This window comes from Motacilla alba, chromosome 1, assembly GCF_015832195.1.
Source record: "Motacilla alba alba isolate MOTALB_02 chromosome 1, Motacilla_alba_V1.0_pri, whole genome shotgun sequence".
Taxonomy (NCBI): Eukaryota; Metazoa; Chordata; class Aves; order Passeriformes; family Motacillidae; genus Motacilla; species Motacilla alba.
Window position 1 is genome coordinate 101,422,201 of NC_052016.1, and position 23,228 is coordinate 101,445,428.

The following is a 23,228-nucleotide window of genomic DNA, read 5'->3' on the forward strand; positions in this document are numbered from 1 at the left end:
AGTGTAAGCTATCTCTACTGGTTAAAAGTCTCTAACACCCAAAGTGTTCATATTAAGCCACCACCCTCCCATCCCCCCATCTGAAATCCAGGTCCCATCCCTTGAGCCAGACAGTATCATGACGCAGAAGATCCTACATAGAAACAACAGCAGCTGCTCCCTTTTTTATTGAACAATATATACCAGTCATATTTCAGTAGAATAGACAGAAGTCATACTTTAGCACCCTGCAGTCTTGAGGTTACTTCAGCACCCTGCAGTCTTGAGGTCTCAATGAGTCCAAATATCTTGCTTGACTGCCACCTGTAGTTAGTATGTTAACTTTGTAAACTACATTTCTATTAGTGGTCTAGTGGAGAGAATCCTCCCAACATCTCTGTAAGGCATGCAAATAAATAAGGTCCAGTATCCATTGCACTGAGACCACACAGACCTAACAGAGAGTGGTCCCACTGAAACCCATGGCAGGAAGGTAGATCACAGCTGGGTGACTGCAGCACCTGTGCTCATATTACAGCCCAGACACATCTAGTTTTCCTGCTAAGACTAAGATTAGTGGCAACAAGCTTGCTGGGAATCTCTTTTTTCTGTCTGAGAAGGACTCTTTTGACCAACTTGGGCTGCTCACCTTACAGGAAGCAATGGAAAAAAGGTGAAGCCTGGTCCCTGTACAAATCAGCCTACATAAATAACAACTTCATATTAGACTAGGCAGCCAAGTCTGCTTGGGTCAGCCAGCAACTATGTTTATTGCCTACAAATTGCCATGAGATTCAAAGTCAATGCATATGCAAGCCTTCAGGACACTAAGAAGGCAAGCAGTGGGTAGCAATGCTGTGCTAGGTAAAGCTGTGTTGCCATTGAGGGAACTTCCCAGCAGTATCCCACAATGGATTAGAGCTCTGAAGTGATCACTCATTCATCAGGGGAGCTACTCGCTCAGGTAAGCTTACAAGCTTATCCAAACACTGGAAGAGCCCGCAAAGTCACTTTGAAATGACAAAAATGCACAGAGAAAAGGATGAATAGATCCAAGTAAGGACACTACTTGGTGTGTCTTGGACCGTTCTACAAGGCTGCAGATTTGTAAGAAAAGGCCACAGAGGACACCTGATGCACCTGGGGACCAAGAAGGTGTAGAGTACACTGAGCCAGGTACCAGGCAAAAGGTATGAAACTATGAAGAAGGTATAACTATGAAATCAAACTGATGAAATAGACTATATTCCTTCAGAAGCTATGAAAGTCTTGCTTTCATCTGCATCTGTCTTATAGCACCCACCACGGCAAAGCCAATTGCTTTCAAAAATACAAACCTTTTTTCAAGTACCCTGAAACAACACAGCCAAGGAAAAAAAAAGTAAAAAGAAAACCATGCAGATGCCTTGTGTAGCACACAATTTCACATTCTACCTAAATCAGATTTTTATTTTACTAAAAAATTTTTGAAATCAGAGCAAATTGAGACAATTACTTTCATCTAACTAATACTAACAAGTAATGAACAGTTAATTATATAAATGCCAGAAACAGTTTCTTCAGTTTGAATTTGTATCTTCTGAAAACATTGCTTTATCAAAAAAATTCCAAAACAGCAAAAGCAGCATTTGAGCAAACTGATTTCAAAGAGACCTATAAAGCTTTTCACTGTTCTTCTTCCTCTGGTTTAAAAAAAAAAAAAAACAGGGTTCAGTTGTAATACAAACTGTATTAATAAAAGTCTTCCTACTTGCCACTATGCATTTTTACAGACTAAAGCTCCCACTGCAACTAGGATTTCCCTATGCTGGAAATTAATTACAGAAGTAGCCCTGTTGTTTACCCATTAAATGTAAAGGACTTGGTGAATAAAAATCTAAACTTCAGCAAAATCTGAATTTCCAAAACACATGAAGAAAAGAGAAGCGGTTGAAGTCTTGAGTTAAAAAAATACCAACAAAAAACCCAAAAAACCCCAACCCAAACCAAACAGAAAACACGAACCCAAAACAAGAAACAAAACCAACAAACTCAAAACCCTAAAACATTCCCACAACAAGGGATATATGTTGTTTCGTAAAGCTTCCCAATTCCTTTCTTCAAAGGCAGAAATTAAACCGGTAAATCAGTAATAAGTTTAGCCCAAATTTGCTAATCCAAATACTGTAAACAGAACTAGCAAATAATTCTGTATTACATAATATTGCTGTGATATAGTAATTATCACTTACCCTGACAACATCTCAAATATAAGAATTCCTAGGGCCCACCAATCCACAGCTCTTCCATGGCCTTTACTTTGTATAACTTCTGGTGCAAGGTACTCGGGAGTGCCACAGAGGGTCCACGTTCTGGTTGTAAAAGAAGGAAAAAAACCACAAAACAAACAACAAAAGCAGATCAAAGCGGGACCAAAATAACAGTTACAGGAAAAAACAAACCCACACATAAAAACTACACAACATATACCTATGTATTTACTGTACAAAGTAACAGAGAAATAAGAAAGCCCTCTACAAGATCTAAAGAGACTGCTTTAATGTTCTCCAATTCTCCTGGAACAGAAATATATGCAAATTAAGAAACTTCCTGTCTCAGAAAATACCTGTGCACTGAGTTTCCCAGCAGGTGCTGCGGTACTCTACCAATTAGACTATACATTATTTTGAATTATTAACAGTGCTTTTCACTCTGTAAACCACAGACCGTGGGAGTTCATGGACTACTTCTTTCAGGCCCAGCAGAAGACTAGCTTAACAGCCTTTTCCAGGAAAACAAAGTCTCATTTAGAAAAAAAAAAGGGGGAAAGAGCTAATTTTTAAAGCAGTAGTAGTTTAAATCAGTAAATAACAGAACATACACAAAGATTTGTTTTACAATCTAAGTAAAGTTTTTCAAATAGTATTGAAATCTCATCTGTCATCACTTCCACAATATTCATTAAAAGGGAAACATTTTGCATTTCTAGTTATTTTAAATATTTACAAGGTGTAGTTAAGCAAGTGTGAGATAAGTAGGCAATACTTTTTGTGATATATTTTAAAGTCATTTTTAGTCATAGCTTTCTATGGTAAGGTCAGAATAAAACTTATGTTGGCAACTAATTGAAGCTCAAGTTCTTTAAAGACATGAAACAAACTGAAGCTAAGCAGTTATGATTACAAAGACCAAATTACATTTGAAAAGAAAAATATTCTTAAATAATTTCTTCCAGAAATGTGAACTTTTCTTAGTAAAAACGCCCATGTAGAACTTGCTGGCTTCACTCCCTTTACTTAAGGTTTAAATGTAGGTTTAAATGTACACTTGAGAAAAATATGTGCTCTCATTTTGAATAAATTACCCTTCCGCAGCAGCAAGTCAGAAGATGAAACTTTGAAAATGTGCTCACCAATTCAAGAGAAATTGAAATCCCAGCACCGAATAAGAAAGAAAACTGTACCATATTTTAAAAGGAGCTCTATTAAAATATGACAAAGAATATAATCACAAATGGTCACTGCACATGATATCTAACTTGCACCAAAAAAACTGAGTGTTTGTGAGAGGAAGAATTTTCTCCAATCAAACTGGTAACACACTCCTGAACAAATGCATTAAGATGAACAGCAGTCACCTTTAGAAGTAATACTATTTCAACTCCTTTTTTTCTGAGAATGCAAGGAAGATGATTGTTCCACCCGACTCTGCGCTGACACGGCCTCACCTTGAGCCCTGGGCGCAGTTCTGGGCATCACAATGTTAAAAAGACATTAAGCTACTACAGAGTGTCCCAAACAAGGCAATGAAGATGATGAAGGGTCTGGAGAAGAAACTTTATGAGGAGGGGCTGAGGGCACTTGGCCAGTTCAGACCAGAGGAGACTGAGGGGAGACCTCACTGTGGCCTTCAACATCCTCACAAGGGGAAGCAGAAGGGCAGGCACTGATCTCTTCACTCTTGTGACCAGTGAGAGGACTCAAAGAAACGTAATGAAGCTGAGTCAGGGGAGGTTTAGGTTGGGGATCAGGAAAAGGTTCTTCACCCAGAGGGTGGTTGAGCACTGGAACAGGCTCTCCAGGGAAGTAATCACAGCACCAAGCCTAAGAAAGTTAAAAAGTGATTGGAAAATGCTCTCAGGCACATGGTGTGACTCCTGGAGATATCGTGGGCCAGGCCAGGAGTTGGATTTGAGGATTCTGATGGGTTCCTTCCAACTCAGCATATTCTACAACTCCTTGCAGTATTTTAAAGGGCGCTTGTGGTGTATTTTTTTTTATGGTTGGTTGGTTTTTTTTAAGCCTTAGCCTTGATTCACAAATATAAGATAAAGGAAGGGAAGCTGCAGTCAGTTGTCAGTTAAGGCTTTAGATGAAGAATTTTGACTTTAGATTTCTTTAAGCTTCAGTTTACTATGGCAAAAGCCAAATTACTCCAGCTAAACTGTCAGAAGCATTAGGCACGCTTTGCATCCAATGTGCTTCAAGGTTCTTGAAACTACATTTTTAAATGTGAAGAATACATTTTTATTTTGATCATTAATTTATCTAAAAAATATAAACTTTCATTTTCCAAATCAAGCATACTGAATTTATACAAACAGTGCTGCTTTACACTACTGCCATCTAGCAGCTACCTAGATCAGGACTATAGAATTAAGAACAACAGCAAAGTTCTGTCATCTTTTAAAACTAAGTACTTCTCCCTCTCACAAATTTAAAAAGCTGTATCTGTCATGTGACTTAATCATACTGATTTAGGCAGCTATGCAAACAAAGCAGCTGACAGTTTTACCATGCTTTTATTCACACAAGAGGAAAACTGTGAATGTAACTTGCCAATCTAACTTGGAAGTTTCCTAGCTGCACTAGGAAATAAAATTTATTACCACCACATTAACTACTTCCTTAATTTCCATCACAAAATGTATGTTCACTAACTACACAAAAACTTGGAAGAAGCTCATGTTTTTTTTAAGATGTGCATTTGTGCCATAATATCATGACCTGTGTTTCCTCTTTTCTTGGTCACGAAACAGACTATTTAGTATTTTGGAAAACACATCAAGTAGATGCCACAAAAAGATAATGTTTTAAATTATTTTTTTATCATTACTCTTTTATGGCTATTGCATATTTATCTGAAATTCCAGATAACTTATTTGAAGATAAATTACAATGAAAAAAGGTAACACTAGAATGTTCCCTTCAAACTGCTACAAAACATTCACTCTTGTGAATTTTCAAGATAAAAGCTGAAATACAAGAAAGCACTAATTGATAAGCTTGAATATGTAATTTTAAAACATGACCTGTAGAATCTACTCTGGTTGAAAAGGTAAGCTACAAAATAATTTTGTGAAACTATTGAAGAGTACTGTGTGAAGAAGTTCAGTCTTGATGGTTAATGTGTTTCAGCATTCTACACCATTCAGCATCCATCTCTGTGTACCTGACAAGCTTTTTGCATATGAGCCAGATTAACAACATCTGTTTTGGTATTCTGGCAGTTTCTCCATAACTATATTTAACAAAGATTGTTTCGCATCCAGCCAACAAAAATTTGTTCTGAAAGACATTCTTGCCTGCTTCTACAGTGACAAAGGATACACTTCGCAAAGTAGACTTACTGTGTCTTACACAGTCTTACTCTCTTCAGTCCACTGTGTGGAACAGTCATGAGGCACATCCACCCTATGCAACAATGCAGAACTATCCCCAATATGTTTAAGATTAATCACTTCAAATTTCTAGAAAGACTCAGAGGTAAATTTCTTTTTTAGGAATGTAAACTGAATAAACTAAAATTAACAGTGAATAACATGCTGGAAAAAAAAGGTCACTCATTTCTTAATTTTACCTATGATGTTTATAACTTCCTGAGTGAAATCTGTCCATGGAAGACCCATAAAATTCCATGCAGATTAGTTTTGTGCTTCTTTGAAAGAACATGGGAATTAAGTGCCAACCCCCCCAAAAAAATCCCAAAAAAACCCCAAACACCCAAACCAAAAAATCCCAATCAAAAACCACACAAAAAAGGAAAACAGAACAGGAAAAATTTTTCAATAAAAATACTATACCCAAAAAGTGGTATACACATTTCAGAAAGAGAAAGGTCTACCAATGTAACAGTTGTAAAGTTCAAAGGAAATCTTTTTTACAGCCTTCAGGTAACAGTAATTTATAAAAACCCCCTCCCCAACTTTCTTCTTGACATTACCCTTTTATAGAAGTAGTGGCACATCTATTTTATATGAATGTACTTACAAGAAACTGAAAAGGTTATTAAGTCTTCAGTTAAGCAACATCAAGGTGGAAAAGAGAAGAAATAAACAGCAGCTGAGGCAAAGACACACTGTTTTGGAGAAAAATTTAGAATTTTTAAACGTATACTACGAGTGAAAAGAGAGGAACAGGGATAAACAGAAGGACATACCAACAAGGAACAGAAGGAGCAAAGAAAACCTCCTCTCTTTCCTCTGTCTCTAAAAAGAAAATATTTTAGAGTCTAGCACTTCAGAAATTGTACTAACAAGAAGGTACAGGTGCAGGCTGCTTTCCACAGTGGGAACATGAGCTACGAGCCAGACACTCTTTCTGAAGAGCAGCTTAACTGTAGAGGGACATCGTGAATATTTCTTCACTTCACACATGGCAGCAGGAAGAAAGGAAAATTTCTACAGAAAAACCTCAATAAGGCAACTACAGAATCATTCATGTGAAGTATTATGTATCTGGAATGTGGGATTGTCTCCAAAGTTCTGCAGACCATGTTTTCATTTACGTATTAGGTCTTCTTTCTAGGAATGTCTCTGCTGATCCTGAGAGCATGTTACCTCACAATGTTTGAAGAACATAAATACTTCATGTCTTGTTTTTGCCGTTCATGTATGCTGTATATATGCTCACATCTATGCACTCACTGATGCCCAGGCACAACAAGGTTCATGTGTACAGATATTTGCCATGCATAAAAATGACAATATCTCCTATAATTTTGATCAAATAGGCCATGCCATAAACAAAAGCACCTACTGGAGTGCATTAGTGAATAAAGGGTTGATAACTGTGTATTTTTACAGTGACAAAACCAACATTGTGAAGATGACTTCAGCTAGTGGGGAGAATATTATGTAGTTTCAAAAAAAAAATCCAGTAACACAAAAAACTAAATGGTTGCATAGGTGCAACCCGTACAATCTTTGCCACCTGTGCTCTAACTGATAATGTTTTTTGCTCATTTCAATTTTATGTTCTGCATGCATGTACCCTGTTGCATCTTCAAAGGAAAATCAGCTATGAATATAAAACTACTATAATCTTCTATGATTTAACACAAACTGATCACTTGCCCCCAAGCAATATGGAAAATACAAACCCAACTAAAACCAGTAGTGATAACTAAGTTTGATATCCTAAAATATATTGAACAAATTTCCTCACAGAGATTCATCTCCCAGGTTGAAAAATATACTGATATGAACTATCACCTTGTTTAATGAAGGGTTACTTCTCTTGTGCCTTAAACCCACAGAAACACAAAACAAGAATTACCACTAAGTGGCAGTATTTACATATAAAGAGCAAATATAAAGAGATTGTACTACTTTCTAACACACAAGTATGTTAGCTCTTCCTGCAAAAAGTTCTTTTGCTTTAAAAACAAAGTATTAAAATGAAAGGCCAGCATTTGTAGGCCTTTTTGCTTGGCCAGTGGAAACTGCACTCATATACTCACAATAAAACTCTACGGTTTTAAAACAGATTTTCAGACCTTAAAGGTAAATAGAACTTTTGATTCTATTTTGTGATTTCATTGGTCTCATGTGACTTTCACTTCATAAGGGATGCATTAAGCAGCTTCCTCCGATCCACTCTTGTTATCGATAAGTAACACCTTACAAAAGGAAGGACTTGTAAAATCATGGCTCGGGCCTGTTACTTTGGTTAACTAGGAAAGTTCTGTGGAAAGAGACTCAGCTGAATTAGGGGTAGAAAAACAAGTTATGTAACCATGGCATTTTCCCATTGTGGTGTATGGTGGTTGAATTATGTTTGTTATGATTTAATTGTATGTAGCTGATAGTGGACTAACTGTTCAAAAAGGCCTGGTTTTTGCAATAAAGCAGTCCTCCTTTGCACCTGCCTGGCGACTCTGCATCACTATGGAACCTCACCCACACACTCTCCTTTCAAATTGACTCTGTAGAACTCTCCTCCAACACAGACCTGTTTGTGGCTAGAGCAGCATCAAACAGGTTGATGACTGAAGAGGATGAGCACCTATGTAACACCTAAATCAGCACTGTGCTGCCTCAATCAGAACAATCAAATACAGTCTCCCTCAAGAGATGACTCAAAGGCATAACATCAAACCTTGTCACAACACTCTTCTGATACAACAGGCTTTTTACCTCCCTCTTCCTGAATCCTAATGCTCTTGCTTACTCTTAAAAAAAATGTATTATGGTCTTGGAAGAGTAGTTCAGACAGAACAGAGAAATCACTGGGGGAGGGGAAGCCTCTGCATTATCAAAACTTATATATGTACCTAAAGCTGACAGTAATATAGAAGCTGGATTTAAATAAATCAGTTCTGCTGAAGCTGGCCTTATGGTTTCTATCTAGGTTTTCGCAGTTTCATTTTTGCCACATGCTAGTGAAAAGTCTGTATCCAGTTTTAAAATCACTCTTCAAAAATCTCCATAAGGAAATATAAGTTATAAAACATATTCAGTATATATGGAGGTTTAATTTCTGTATCTTAGTATTTGTTTCATGTTATTTTCCCGAACTCCCTTTTTACAACATGGCTGCTGAAAACTTAAATATACAAAACCAGCTATATAAAATATTTTTCTGACATTGCTTATGTGTGATATTGCTCCTGGTTATACCTAAGCGGTAATACTGCTTCCCATACAGCCATTTAAAGATTATCATTTCCTTCATATTAAGGGATTTGATATGTGTGAACCACATGGAGTGTTAAATCAAATGCCGAGCACCTGAAATCAAACATTTTTTTCTAACTGTTTAGCATGCAAAATGTAATTACCAGAACAAAACCCAACTTACCTGTCCACCAGTTTTTTTGCAAATCCGAAGTCAGTAAGCTTGATATGTCCTTCTTTGTCTAGTAATATGTTTTCAGGTTTTAAGTCTCTGTAAACGATTTCTTTGGAGTGCAGGTATTCTATTGCACAAATAATTTCTGTCGAGTAAAACAGTCCCGTGCTGTTGTTGAAACGCCCCATGTTGCGCAGGTAACTAAAAAGTTCCCCTCCTGGCACATATTCCATTAACATATATAAAAAACGTTCATCGTGGTTGGTCCAAAATCTGTAACAAAAGTATTGTTTTACTGAATAAAGAAATAATGTGTTTGATTTGCTTTACAAGTAAATGTCTGTAAAATGGTCTCTGCTACCTCAACCATGTACATAACTAATTTCTGATTCCTTGTCTACAAACATTAAAACCCTCAAGAATCAAGCAGGATTATCTAAGACATTCGAGTAACCACCTTAACCTACAATACAAAACCAGATAGTTGAGGGTAAGTACAGCACAGGACAAGAAAAAAACCTAATAGATAAGAGTCTGTTTCATCACGCAAAACAGGTCTCTTCTAAGCACCAAATAACTGACCAGATATAAAGACCAGACATTTTTTACACACCTTGTATTTTATATTATCAAGCATTACCAAAGTGACGGGGGTAAGCAAAATCTGCTTTTGTAAAGACTTTCATGACGATATGTTCAAAACCAGACATCAAAGAGTCATCCTCCTGTCCTATGCCTTCCTCCCCAGAGATACACAATCCCAACTAAAGCATCAGATGACAACACTCGATCTTCTATGGCATCTTTCACAAAAGCAATAAAAAAGCAAAAATGACAGCAAAACAAGATTCATTTCTGTACTTCAGAATTAATCCAAGTATAGGTACCTTCCGTTCCTCAGACTACCACCTTTAATTTATGAGCTATTTCTGTGGTAGCCAGAGAAACAGAAAGATCAGGTAAAGAGGAAAGAAAATAATTACATGTGGCTTTAAAATGCTTCATTACAGAATACAGGACTCTTCTCTTCCACATTCCCCTAAATTATGTTGTATTTCATTCTATCTACATTAAACAAGTCACCACACCCCTAAATGTGGCTCAACAGTTAAGAAAGAAAACAAATAGGTGGTAACATCTACATCTTGAAGAACACTATTACTTAAAACAAAGAACTACCTCCAATTCCATAATAAAAGATAGAGAACACCGTATCCTTACCTACCTTATTGATACAGTGACACAAGAACAGAAGCTACTTCAGCTTCTAGTCAGGGCTTCTGCAGTATCACAAGTACCTCATGGCTAATCAGGGCATAGAGCCTCGGGAAAGATAAGCAGAAACTGAGCTCCACAACACATGAATGACTTTTACTCCAGAAGATTTTATTTTTGACAGTAGCACTGAGGCAACCAAGGAAATAAGACTAACAGACATCAGCTACAGCTCTTCAACTCCCTCAGTGATGGAGAAAGCAGAGCCCAAGCTTGTCTTCTGCTTTCATGGAACTTCTTCCCTATCACAGTCATCAACATCATTAATTGGCTGTTGGTGATGTTCACAGTATCTTTGTTGACTACACAAAAACACTCTGAAAATGTATTTTAGATAATTAGGCAAAGCTATACCTACAATAATCAATGAAAGAAGAGCAGAAATGGGTGAAACAAAGCAAACCACATATGTATGGTAGAGGAACAGCAAAATTTGACAATACAGAGGGGGAAAATGGAATTTCTACGTCATTAAGCAAAGCATTTTTACCAGAATTTATTTCTTTAAAAATTGACACTTAAAGGTTTATCTATCCACAGAAAAATGGATACATTATTTGGTATACATGAAAAAGAGCAAAATGAAGAATTTGTGTACTAGCAATTCAGACTGCTTTAAATGGTAATGTAATACAAAAAGAAGAGGAAAAAAAAAATCACAGAAGCTGTGATTAGAATAACATGTGCGGTCCCACTAACTCTACAATTCAGCTTGCTACATAAACTTGAGACGCTGTTGTGAACTCCTACAAACAACTTGTTTCAGCTTATACAACTACAAGACATAGCTGATTCATATTAATTCTTTCTCTCTTCAAAACCATGTCAACATTACATCTCACTACGAAGAACTGCACCACAGTGAGCATGACACATTACTCAACTGTCAGTAAAGAATGCCTAGGAATCTCCAGTGATCTGTTGCAGCAAAAGCACCTAAGAAGCATTTTGAAAAAAAAATTGTTTAAAAAATACATAGATGAGTAACTCCAGTGTCTACAGAAAAACTCTACCTCCCTATTTTTAGAATAGGTATTTCTCAAAAGTAGTAAGAAAAAAAACCCAAAAACATTCTTCACATATAGGAAGACATATGGAATTTCCAAACACTAGAAAACAATTATGTGCAGCATTACTTTATAATTTTCCATCATAAAATCCTGAAATACTATGCTGCACTGACACCAAAGGAGAATGCCAAAGATGGTGAAGCTAACTGAAAATATAAAAACCAGACCATGTAGATAATACACTTTAAAAGCATTAAAGCTGAACTATATAATTTTTCACCATTTTTGTTAAACACTTAGACTAAAACAAATAGTAGAAAAAAACCCAAACATATATTGGGCAGGAGGTGGCTGAAAAAACCTTTTAGTCACACAAAAAGCTGCAGAAAATGTTACTTGTCATACAATCTAGTGATGATCATCCGCAAAGGCCTGTTTAACCTAAAGCACATAAATATCTTTGTGACCTAAATTTTAACTACCTCACTTCAACTATGTTGCTTGGACAAGGGAAAAAGGCATCACATGGACAATTACATGAGCATAGCTGATGCAACATCCCATTGGACATTTCAACAGAAAAAGCAGAGCTCTAGAAGACATGAAAAATGTTTGCTTTGCATACAAAGAGAACTATTTGAATTGTGTCCTTTGGTAACCTGAAAAATCTGATTATTTTGTAAGTAAGGTGTGAATGAAATCCAGGAAAACTCCCCTGTTTGGATTTTTGATCACTTCTGTATGAACATGAATCCTCCCTGTCTCTGACATCTCACCCAAAGTTCTCTACTCCCACTGTTCCTGACACACAGACCTACTGAGATGGGGTTTGTCTGAGAGTTTGCTTGTTGTTTTTGGCAGACTTTTCTTTTCAAGAATTTCCAGATGCACATAGATACATATACAAAATCCTGTTCCCCCCATTCCATCCATACTTCAACCAGCCTAACCAGATGTACTCAGCTTCTCCATCTTGCTTTCTTCCATGAATCTCCATCTCTACATATTCTAGAACTTGTCTTACTGATACTATGCCACACACAGGATTTCTTAAATCTAGCTAGAAACTAATAGCATCACGATGCTGGAAAAAGCCAACACCACACCAGGGAAAAAGCCTCCTCCTGCAGGGCTCATTTCATCTTCTGAATGACGACCACACTGTTCTCTTCTTCTTTTAACTCTGATACTTGCCTAACCCTGGCAGGAAGCTGCACTCCCTGCAGCTAGATTAACTAATGCTAATTTTGTCTAATTCTATGTAAAACTGATTAAGGCAGGTAAATGGAAACAAATCTTAGTTAATAGCCAGCCATGTATCCATGCATGAGAAAACATAAATGGAAATTAACCTGCGATTACCAGAGGTTAGTTATGCCATTAATAGATACAGACTCAGATACACAAGAAGTGCTGTGGTGCTGTGAACTGAAAAGTATGATACCTTCTCTCTTTAACAATGGGACCATTGGGATCATTAGAGTTACCTCAATTGCACTAAAAAGGAAGTATTCTTTATGAACTGTGTTTAAATAATGCTTCTCAATAGGTTTCATCACTTAACAACCTCAAATACAGGAATACCAAGTCCAAGAAGTGCTGCAGTTATTTAAACTTTTCAAAAATAAAGTTTGAAAAAGTTCATTTAAGTTTTTAAAAACTAGCTATTTAAGTCTAGGAATATCTTTAGCTATTTACCAATATCTACAGCACATACATGTAGAAATACTTTCATCCCAATTTTAACATCAAGAATCATTCTAGAAGTCATTTTGATGAGCCAATGCTAACAATTCTTCATTAGCATTTTCCTTGCACTTCAGAAAATGTCTCTTCTGCAGTGTGAAGGTAAGAGAGAAAACACCTTATAATAAATTATTGTTTGAATGTTTAAATAATGCCTCCTTATTTTAAACTCTTGATTCTTCTAAAATATGTACGTCATTCCAAAGTCTATTTTAATCTACATTGCATTTGAGAAATTAAATGCTCGGTGTTGGTTAAGTACATAAGAATTTGCAATGAGACTCTGGAGTACTTTAACTGCACTTTCTGTATAAGTGAAATGAATTAAAAAAATAAACCAGCTTACAATCGGATCAAAAATGGGTGGTTGACTTCTTTCAAGACAGACTTTTCATTGTGCACATGTTGCTCTTGCTTCAGTCGAATGACATCAGGAATGCTCATTACTTTCAGTGCAAAGTAACGCTTGGCCATTTTTTCCTTCACCAGATGAACACGTCCAAAGGTACCTGTGCCTGAGAAGTTGGAGAAGAAACATCAACTTAGCATAAAAAGGGAAGAAGAACAAAGATAATTTGCTAAATTAAAACCTACAGGAACTCAAATTATTCAGGTGAGGAGATTATAAACTTAAATGTGCACAGAGAGGCAAAGCGATTCAGTAGGATAAGGAAGTGATGGGAAAAATACATAATATTTGCTGATCCTTCTAAAAATTAATACATTTTTTTAAAATCTGCTTATAGTGCTCAGTGTTATATCACTTAGAAACAGTGGCTGTCTGGCACTCCTTTTTTTACAGTTAATGTACTCCTTTTCAAACTCACTCTAAAAAATAAAGAAGGAAAATAAAAACGTATTGACTTTAAAATAAAGCATTAGGCATTTCTCCATTCAATAATCATTAAAGTTCCTTTTAAGTGCATTGCAGTAAAGACAATCATATAGAACTGAACTGAGTATCTTTTAGCTTGAAATAAAAGTTAAAACTGGCACATGTAGCCAGACTGCTATTTGTTGTGCAGCTGAGTTTTACACATTTGAAGACCAACACAAATTTCAGCTCACTGGGTGATTGCTTATTGTTTTTCTGCTCATTAAACAGTAACACGTAGGTTCCATTACAACAGTGCACCTGATATTTTTAATCCCATTCTCAGACAGAAATATGTACCACTGTAAAGGACACCTGGCATTCAAACCAAGCACCTAACTTGTGAAAGGTCACTCTCTCCAGAAAAGTCAAAAGCTTATACTTCAGCTCACTGTCATCCTCTTATTTGCACATACCCTAGGAAAGGCAGCACACAGACCTGTTACAGTATTATTAACTGGCTTGCTACTTGATTTCGGATTGGGCTGATCAGTTATGACCAATTTATAGTAAAAACCATTTCCTAAGATGTGCCACAGGTACAGGGAAAGAAGAAGATATGTCAAAGGAAATACATTTTTGAGAGATAGGTAGGAGCAAGAAACCAACAAATGAACTTCTAAAATTGCATTACTGGGGAGATGAGAAAAAACAAGGGAAATTTTGTCTCTGCTAGCTTCAATTTATGTTTGAAGTACATGTTTTCTGTATGAGGATTCTCTGCTAAAAATTTTTATGTCATTTAACAGTTTTTCTTTCCAATCACTTAAAATGTTGTTTAAGACATGCCATTTACTAAAAAACACTGAAAGCTATTAACTCCAGCAATCCAGTTTTACGGAATTTGCATCTCCACTACCAATACAGATTTCAAAGCCAGTTTTCAAGATAAAAGTTCTCACTACACAATCACATCAAGGATTACCATTGTCCAAGCACGAAAGATTCTATCAAAGAAGTTCTACATTCCCAGCTGTCCTGAGTTACAGTTCTTTAACCATGAAAACTATATGCAGGTCTCAGAAAAAGCCTGCTGTTACAGCAAAGTAAACCATCAGGTTACCCTGGAAATTTATCATGCAATGAAATCCTTTAACAATGTAGTCACATTATATGACTATACCCACAAACAGCTTTATTTGCTCAGGGATACGCTGCTGTAGTAAAAAAACCCCAAACAAATAACATAAACCCAACAAACAACTAAAAAAAAAGGCCCAAAAGTTTCCAAGCAGAAACATCTGTTCAAACTACTTTAAATACTGATTACTTACATTTATACTGCATGCATAGACAAAAAAATTTAACTCTGTTATTTCTGAATTAGGAGCTGAAATTTAAATTCTGAGTAAAAACATTGTGAAGAATGATGATAGTCATATGGCACACTAAAACTAGAAACCATCTTTCATTTTTGAGACTTTCAAATGTGGACTCGGGGAAATTAACAATACTAACCCTATAAGCAAATGTGGTCTTACATGCATTTTGATACTTGCACAAAAGAAGCACTTCCACAGACATATCCAACAGGAAAGTCAAAAGTGAACACATATCTAATTGTTCCTAGATCTCTAGTGATTACATGCTTCAGGACTTGTTCTACTTGTTTAAGAAATTTTTATTCTAGAATGCTTTACTTTTCCTTATGCTATTTGTTTATCTTTACAAACCACTGGTCAGAAATAACAACAATAATAGAAATCACAAGTTCCATCTAATTTCAAAGAAAGATGGACTTCTCTAGCAGTAGTTCTAACTTTGGAAACACTTCCTCTGTAAAAACATCTCTGCTAGGAACAGCAAAGCCTGGCAGGCTATTCCAGAATACTGGCAAGGCCCTAATCTACAAAGCCGCTGGGAAAACCAGACGACCACACACACAGGCGAGAACAGAGAACCTCCCTAACCAGTTTTATTGTTGAACTGATCTCAGGCAGTCTATTTTCAAACATCTTTAGCACACTTGCAAGCAACGATGAAAATCAACCATACAGACCGAGAAGTCAACACTTGTTTTCAGACATCTTCTCTCAAAATATGCGTTTTCTCCCTATCAAGTCATCTCAGAAAAAAACATTAAGTCTGCATTAGCTGACATTACCCACACACCCATCACTCTTCCATGGGACTAACTGCTATGCCTTTTTCTTGTTTTATGCTTAGCCAGTCTTCAAATAACCAGATAAAATTTGCATAAATTACTGCAAATAAAAATCTCACTTCAAACCTGCTCATACTTTTAGCTATTTCTGCTAACATTCTTTAAGTGTTCTTCCTTGCAATTGATAGGGAAGAGGGAGAAACAGGATATCAGTCAAGGTAGGAGGCTACAACAAGATGTTATTGTGGCTGTTTAGCGCAGTAAGTAAATCTGTTTTATAAGAACAGGTTGCTGTGTTGTGACTAGATGGAAATTCTGCCCCTCGGATTCATAAAAAAAACCTAAAAACCTGAAGCAGTAAGTGGCACTGAGCAAGACGAAGGCCCAGCTCCATAAATTTGAGGGAAGATTTTTGGCAGAAAAAAAGGCAGTGTTATCAGTCTCCCATCAAAGCACCACTCCAGGTGAGGAGACACCTAACTCATGGAACAATTTCCGTTAATCCCTATGAAACAACTGTTCAACTTTTTCCCCTGATCACCTCAGAGTTCAGCTGTGTAACCAAATGAAGTTGACTTTTTGTGACAGATAAGTAAACATTCCTTATGACGACCTTAAAATGGAAATATTCTATACTTGTCTTTAAGAACTAAGGGAAATAGTGTTCACAGATTTGCACTTTAGTCTACTCACGTTTATTTCATATTTGGTTCAAACCAAGAGAACTTGAGGGACATGGTACTATTCTGGTTTAGCCCTAGGATCCATCAAGTACTATCCTGCTGAAGGAAGAGCAGTCCCATCATACACTCCCAACATACATATCCCTACCTGTTTAATTTAGAACATGTTACCAGAATTTCTGAGCAAAACAAAGCACCTACACGATAAGATCATACCTCAAGAAAACAGCTGTTCTTACCAAGTCTGAAGGCAGAGTTGTAGTTTATTTGCGCAGTCCCTTCTCCCTGCTAAGGCATATGGTAAGTGAAGGTTTCTAGCCACCAGTAACAACAGCAAGAAGAGCACCTCTGCTGTTTGCAACACAATTCAGGATTTTCAGGACTAAATGGGCAAACAGAATAAAATATGCAAGATGCTAACCACTAATCCAGTATAATCTGTTTACAACAGAAGCAATAAAATTCTTGGATCCCATTGCAAATTTTATGTGGTTGCAGAGCTTGAAGGAATGCCTGCAATCTTCTCCATTAGGTAACCTTCTCATGTTAAACACAAAGAGATGAGGCCAAAATCTGCAGAGGACCAACTTGGCCTGGGTATCAAACACAAGTAGGGTATTTTCAGTCTTACAAAACAAGCTGGATTCCCTAATACCATTCAAAAACACCATAGCCAGTTTCCATTTTGCTCTCTTTGAAGCCTGGCAGAAAGGAATAAAGAATGTGGGAACATTTCTGATGCAATTTTAGATACTTTTGATGCTAGGTAAACCAATCCTGCAACTTTTGATCAGCTAAAACAATTTAGTGAGTAGTCATGTAGTGACTATTTTGCTATTGATGCAGATGACTAATTTAATGCTTAGATTGCCTCTTTATTTGCTCCCATTAATTAGACCCAGCTGTTTCAGCCTCCCATCCTTTTAATCCCCAGCTCTTTCTTAAAACCAAGTTTGCCTTGCTCAGATAGATACCATCTGTTTTAATGAAGAATAAACTAGGTCATGTGAGCTCTGTAACCCTCCGGGCTGTCTTCTGAGTCCCAGAAGGGTTGGCCCTGACTTCAACAGATGCCTGCAAAAATCATCAGATGCATTCACTTTTATTTACAGTTAGAAGAAATTATTTCCTACTGTGACACATTAGTCTTTACTAATAGCCACAAGCACAGCAGACTTTATTCTGTTAAATATCAGAGATTAACTAAGTGATACATATCAGATTGCAAACTAACTACTGAATGTCATATTTTGTCTGCGATTTAATCGCTGTCGTATTTTGGGATTGAACTTCAACAGCCTAGACAGGGAAATGGGGGCTGTCAGTAATTCTTGACAAAGAAGTGGAAAAGTAGCACAGCAAAGGAAAACCAAACCTGCCCAAACAGACTGGTAATCAGAAGATAAACACTTGGGAGAATGATTTAGGGAAACCACAAGGCACAAGCAACTGTGGGCTTCTACAACAAAAGATGTGGTTGGCACATGAATAGGGCAACTCAAAATAAGGATGATAATGATGATTTTGGACATCACAGTAGTGAAGTGTAGATTTTCATTAATGTGTCAACCCATAAACCAATGTCACTGAAAATGCCAAATTCAGTGTCTTCACTGTTCTGCAAGCCAGCTGTGAATTTTTCACTGTAAATCTTAGATCACTGCTTTTATAGATCTTCTTTACTTTAGAGGGTTCAGATTTAACACTGAAAAACCTATCAGAGAAATAAAAAGTTAGAGAAGGTTTTATAGGATGCCTTTTTTTTGTCTAGAACTGCTCATTTCATACTGCTGGATCAACCAAAGAAATGTCTGATCACAATTTTTGTAAAGCTTTTTGGTATCCTTCAACATTATGCACTGAAATCAGAGACAGTCTGATTAAGACTTAACAGCACAAAAAATAGATGCTTGTGTAGAGTTCACCATGGGCAGCCCTTCCAGACAATCTTGCTTCTATGCTTCGTGTTCATCTGCTGTGCTGTGATTCCATTTCCACCAAGTAGCCTTGAAGAGAGAAAATTACTATCTATTTAGCAATAACATGAGAGAGTACACAGCAAGAACTATGACCATCACATTCCAGGCAATGTGGATTGGATTACCTGTCCCACAAATTTTACTGGCACTGGCATACCACTGTTTTTCTCTTCTGTTTTGGATGACAGCCACACCCCTTGTCAAACCAATTGAAAGCTCATTACCATTAATTCTTTATCCCAGCTCAGCTGAACTTAAAAATAAAATAGCAATGCATGTTCAAAGTGCAGCCTACCTTTTGACTCAAAGGGGATGCTGCAAAAAATTTCCAAAGATCCCAAAGACCTGGCAATTTTTAGGTTCCTTCTTACTTGGTATACAAGAGCCTGTAACAACACACCACTAAAACCACATTTTACCACCTGGAATTCAGTTTAGTCTCTTTTCAATTTCACACAACGTTCAGTATGCCAGAGAATACCAAGAAGTTGTGTCAACAACTCTTGTTGTTGACCCACTAATTTAAATCTTACTGAACTACAATCCTTAAGAACTAAGGACATGGGAATCATCAGGCTAATTAACACCCATCAGTCAAGTTTCCTGTTTTTCCACATAGTTCAGAGACACATTTCTGATTTCCAGAAAGTGCCAATCAACTGAACATCAATGATGCAAGCTCCTCTGTAATTTCAGGTATTTGATTTTTTTTTTTTTGCTCACAATTTGTCTCTCCACAAAAATATTGTAAATATCAGGGTGCCCTTAAGCAAAACATGCAGAATTCTTTAAAGTTTCTTCTGTCTCTTTTTTCTTTCTTTTTTGATTTATTTTGAAATACTAGGGGACCAATAAATAAATGAAACCAGAAAGTAACCAGATTGCTGGTTATGATAGCAATAAACCCTCTCAATTTCTAAACAGCTTCTAGAACACTGATTCTAAATGCATCTCCTTTCTCAAAACTTTTAATATCCACAATCTTCAGAACAATTCCCATAAAATTAATATTTCCCTACTTGGTTCTTCAGTGGTATTTTTGCAGCTCTTTCTATAAAGTCTCCCACAACCTGCAATTATGACATTAACAAAAAAAAAAAAAAAAGAACATTGATAAGAAGATGAACAGATGAGTGGATGATAAAGCTTTTCTTCCACAGTGAAACTGGGACATTGCAAAATCATTACTTCTCCTACTTTTACCTACTTAAATATTACACTTGAAGTACAGACAGATCACAACTTCAAAACTGGGTTTTTTTAATAAAAACTGCTGAAATAGAAACCTTTAATGATGAATTCCTTTTTCACCTAGAAACTAAGTTTTATACTACTTCCTCAAATAAATTAAGGAGGCCTATTCAAGCTTATTTTAAATGGTACCAAACACTTGCTAGAAGTGAAGCTTATCAATCTGTATTAATATAATTTTTTAAAAACTTGGCCTACTGTATTTTAAAAGACAAGTATATTTAATCCAGGAATTATGTACTTGTCTAGCTAGTAACACCTGCCAAGCTAGAAAGCATTAAATTCTCTCTTCCACCTGATGAGAATTTTGAGTAATTAAAGCATTATCAAGTGTGTCACATTTTCATAGCTGGAGAAGAATCTGTAAATTGGAAATTATTCAAGAAAGACAGACCTTTTCTGGAATTTAAAAAGTTGTAACATTCACATCCTATTCACAGAATTGATTCTTTCAGGTAGGGAGAGGTTAAAATAAGCACATTAACTACTTCTCAGAATGTAAATATTAAAGGGAAGAATTTTTAACCTATTGGTTTCTTTCCAAATAATTTCTCAATCAACAAAAGCCAGGCATGCAAACTCCACACCTAGCCTCCTGTACATTAACTGATGCTTAAAATTTCCATCAAGTTTTGAGTAATTCAGGACTCTCTAAATAAATGTGTTCAAAGTAAAGATAATTTAACACCAGTAGAAAAGATTTAAGTGTTTAAACCCACTATGAAACAGCTTCCTTAAAATGAAAGCTAACACAAATGGACATTTAGCACAAAAGTTACTATATTTCATTCACGTGTGTTACACTTCCAGTTACCACAAACAAAATGAGATAGAAAATAATCCAGATTCCAGCAAAAAGAAGGAAAACCAACAAGATGAGTAAAGTACTAGGCCAGGTACCATAAGACCCCAAATTTTAGTCCACAAGATTTGTCTTGTTTAAAAGAAGTAATAAAATATGTTATGATAGAAACATTTTTCAATACAATCCAAAGCAATGAATCCTGATCTTTCTTCAGACACTCTTTGATTCTGTGTCTGTGAATAGATGTGACTTGTGAATACACATTGAGCTTGGGCTGGGATTAGTAGTATACTCAGTATTTTGTACTGGATGTCCCAGAACCAGCCTAAGCCAAAAGGCTTCTAATTTTCTACGAGGATGAATAACTTGCAGTTTACCTCTGGTAGTACATAAAGAATCAATTCAAGCAAATCATTAACACGCCATTTTCCATATATTCTGTTCAATTAATGAGAAGTATTTCAGAGTGATTTTTTCCCCCTTTCAGAAAAGGTAAGTAGGAAAAAAAAAAACCTAAGCAGGGACACCTCATATTGGGGGGGGGGGGGGGGGGGGGGGGGGGGGGGGGAAAGCTCTGTTTCTAAGTTTCATTCTCATAATCAAATTTTTACCCACAAGGACAATAAAGCTCTCTGTCATAATTTATCAGCATTTCTATCTTCACCGTCAATTTCCCTGGTGACAGGAAGTATTTACAGAACTGTTTTGGCTGGTTGCTTTACTCAAATTCAGCACAAAGAAATTTAGTTGGTTTTTTCCACCCAAAAAACCCCTGCAAAACAAAATAAAACAACCAAAGCTAAACAAACTGTCATGTCACAGCAATAACAAGTTTTAGTAGACTGAAATCCTTTTCAGGTAACTTCAGCTAAAAGGCCATTAAGGTCTTCCAAGTTTAAAACAGCACCTCTGTAGGAGATACACGACGGTTCAGGTACTTGAAATATTGTTCCAACATCTTTTGTTCTTTCAGCTGCAACAGCTCAACTTATGAGGTCACATATATCACCACCGATCAATTATACACATCATCATTGTAAGCTTACAATGACACCCAAAGAAAAAAGAAAGCCTTAAAATAAAACTGACAACTACAAAACATAGCTGAAAACTCACGTTTTCATCCTAGAAAAATAAACAAAAATAAAATTTTGATGACAAAGAAGCAAATGTAACAATATAATATTTACCAATTAACCAATATTAACCAATATAATAATCCATAAAGGATTTAGAAGCACTTAGTTCCAAAGAAGTTCATGCTGCATAGAGACTAATAAAAATCAAATCCATGCAACAGTACAGACCAAAACTTTAGCAGCAATCCCCTCTCAACCAGGTAAGTCTAAATAGGGGTACTTGGTATCTGATTAGCAACCTTTCTTTTCAACCCAGAAATATCTGTATCTACCTTCTAGTATGATTTTACACAATCGTAATCTTTTGGTTTGTCCTGAAACTCAGCTTTTCCTAAACAGTTACTTGCTGCAAGTCAGTCCCATGTTAACGCAAAGAAACCATGAGCTGAATACCCTTGATAGTGTCCTTTTAAAAAGCAAACAATAAAGTCTTGTGAAGTACAAAGGTTTATTATTGCTGACCCAAGGTAATAAAAGCCACATTGTTTGTACTTGACCGATTTCCTCCTTCAGCAGTGCTGGACAGAAGCCTTTGAGGGACTTGTACCTCTTATAATACATACCTTTCAATTACATTTCACTTCCATCTTCACTGAAAGCAGTGCTAAATCAGACACAAATCAAGAGAAGGTATTCCACACAGTGCGCAAAAACTGTAATTTTAAACACTTTTCAAACAGATTGTCTATCACCTAGTATGTACTACAATGATTGTAAAGTATAAGACTGAAATAATGTTGAAGAGCTTCTGCTTGAAGACAGGCAAGACTTACATTTAAGACTTAATTAAAAGTCCTGCACTCAGGACATTTTAGTTCTTTAATGTGTTTCAGGAAATGAGTAAACAGGCAACTAATAGAAAAGTGTTCCAGGATTACCTATCCCCTGCTATTTTCTGTGTTACCACACAATTAAACACAGAAGGTCCTAGTCCAGAAACACACTTGAGCACACGCATACCAGCACAATTGAGAAAGCTGGAAAGACCAGGTTGAAAAACCTGATACACTAATATTAAGAAATCAAAACAAAATCAAAGTTCAGCTGTGGTCAACAGCTATTTTTCAGCATTTTTTTCCAATCAAACTTTTCACTTTAATTTTTAAATTTTAAACTGACCTAGAGCTAACTCAGGACATGGAAAAACAAAACAAACAAAACCTCTGGACATTCCCACAGATGACAAAGCCTGACCATTGAGTAGTAGTTAAAGACCTCAACACATCTTAAAGTTCAGTCTTCACATTTTATCTTAAAATCTTAGGACTGGTATTTTTGAAAACTGGAGTAAAACTTCCACTTTCAAAGATAGATTACCACAAAGCACCACGTA

At 36.3% G+C, this 23,228-nt stretch overlaps 1 protein-coding gene across 1 annotated transcript in view; it reads right to left on the minus strand.

Annotated features, from left to right (window-relative positions):
- PRKX (protein kinase X-linked) overlaps window positions 1–23,228 on the minus strand; it is a 56,286-nt gene that overhangs the window by 16,485 nt on the left and 16,573 nt on the right. Inside the window, exons 2-4 of the mRNA XM_038140142.1 lie at window positions 13,407–13,575; window positions 9,039–9,302; window positions 2,211–2,330 (exon numbers count right to left, since the gene is read on the minus strand). Coding sequence (XP_037996070.1) covers window positions 2,211–2,330; window positions 9,039–9,302; window positions 13,407–13,575 — 553 coding nt within the window. The remainder of the gene's footprint in view (window positions 1–2,210; window positions 2,331–9,038; window positions 9,303–13,406; window positions 13,576–23,228) is intronic.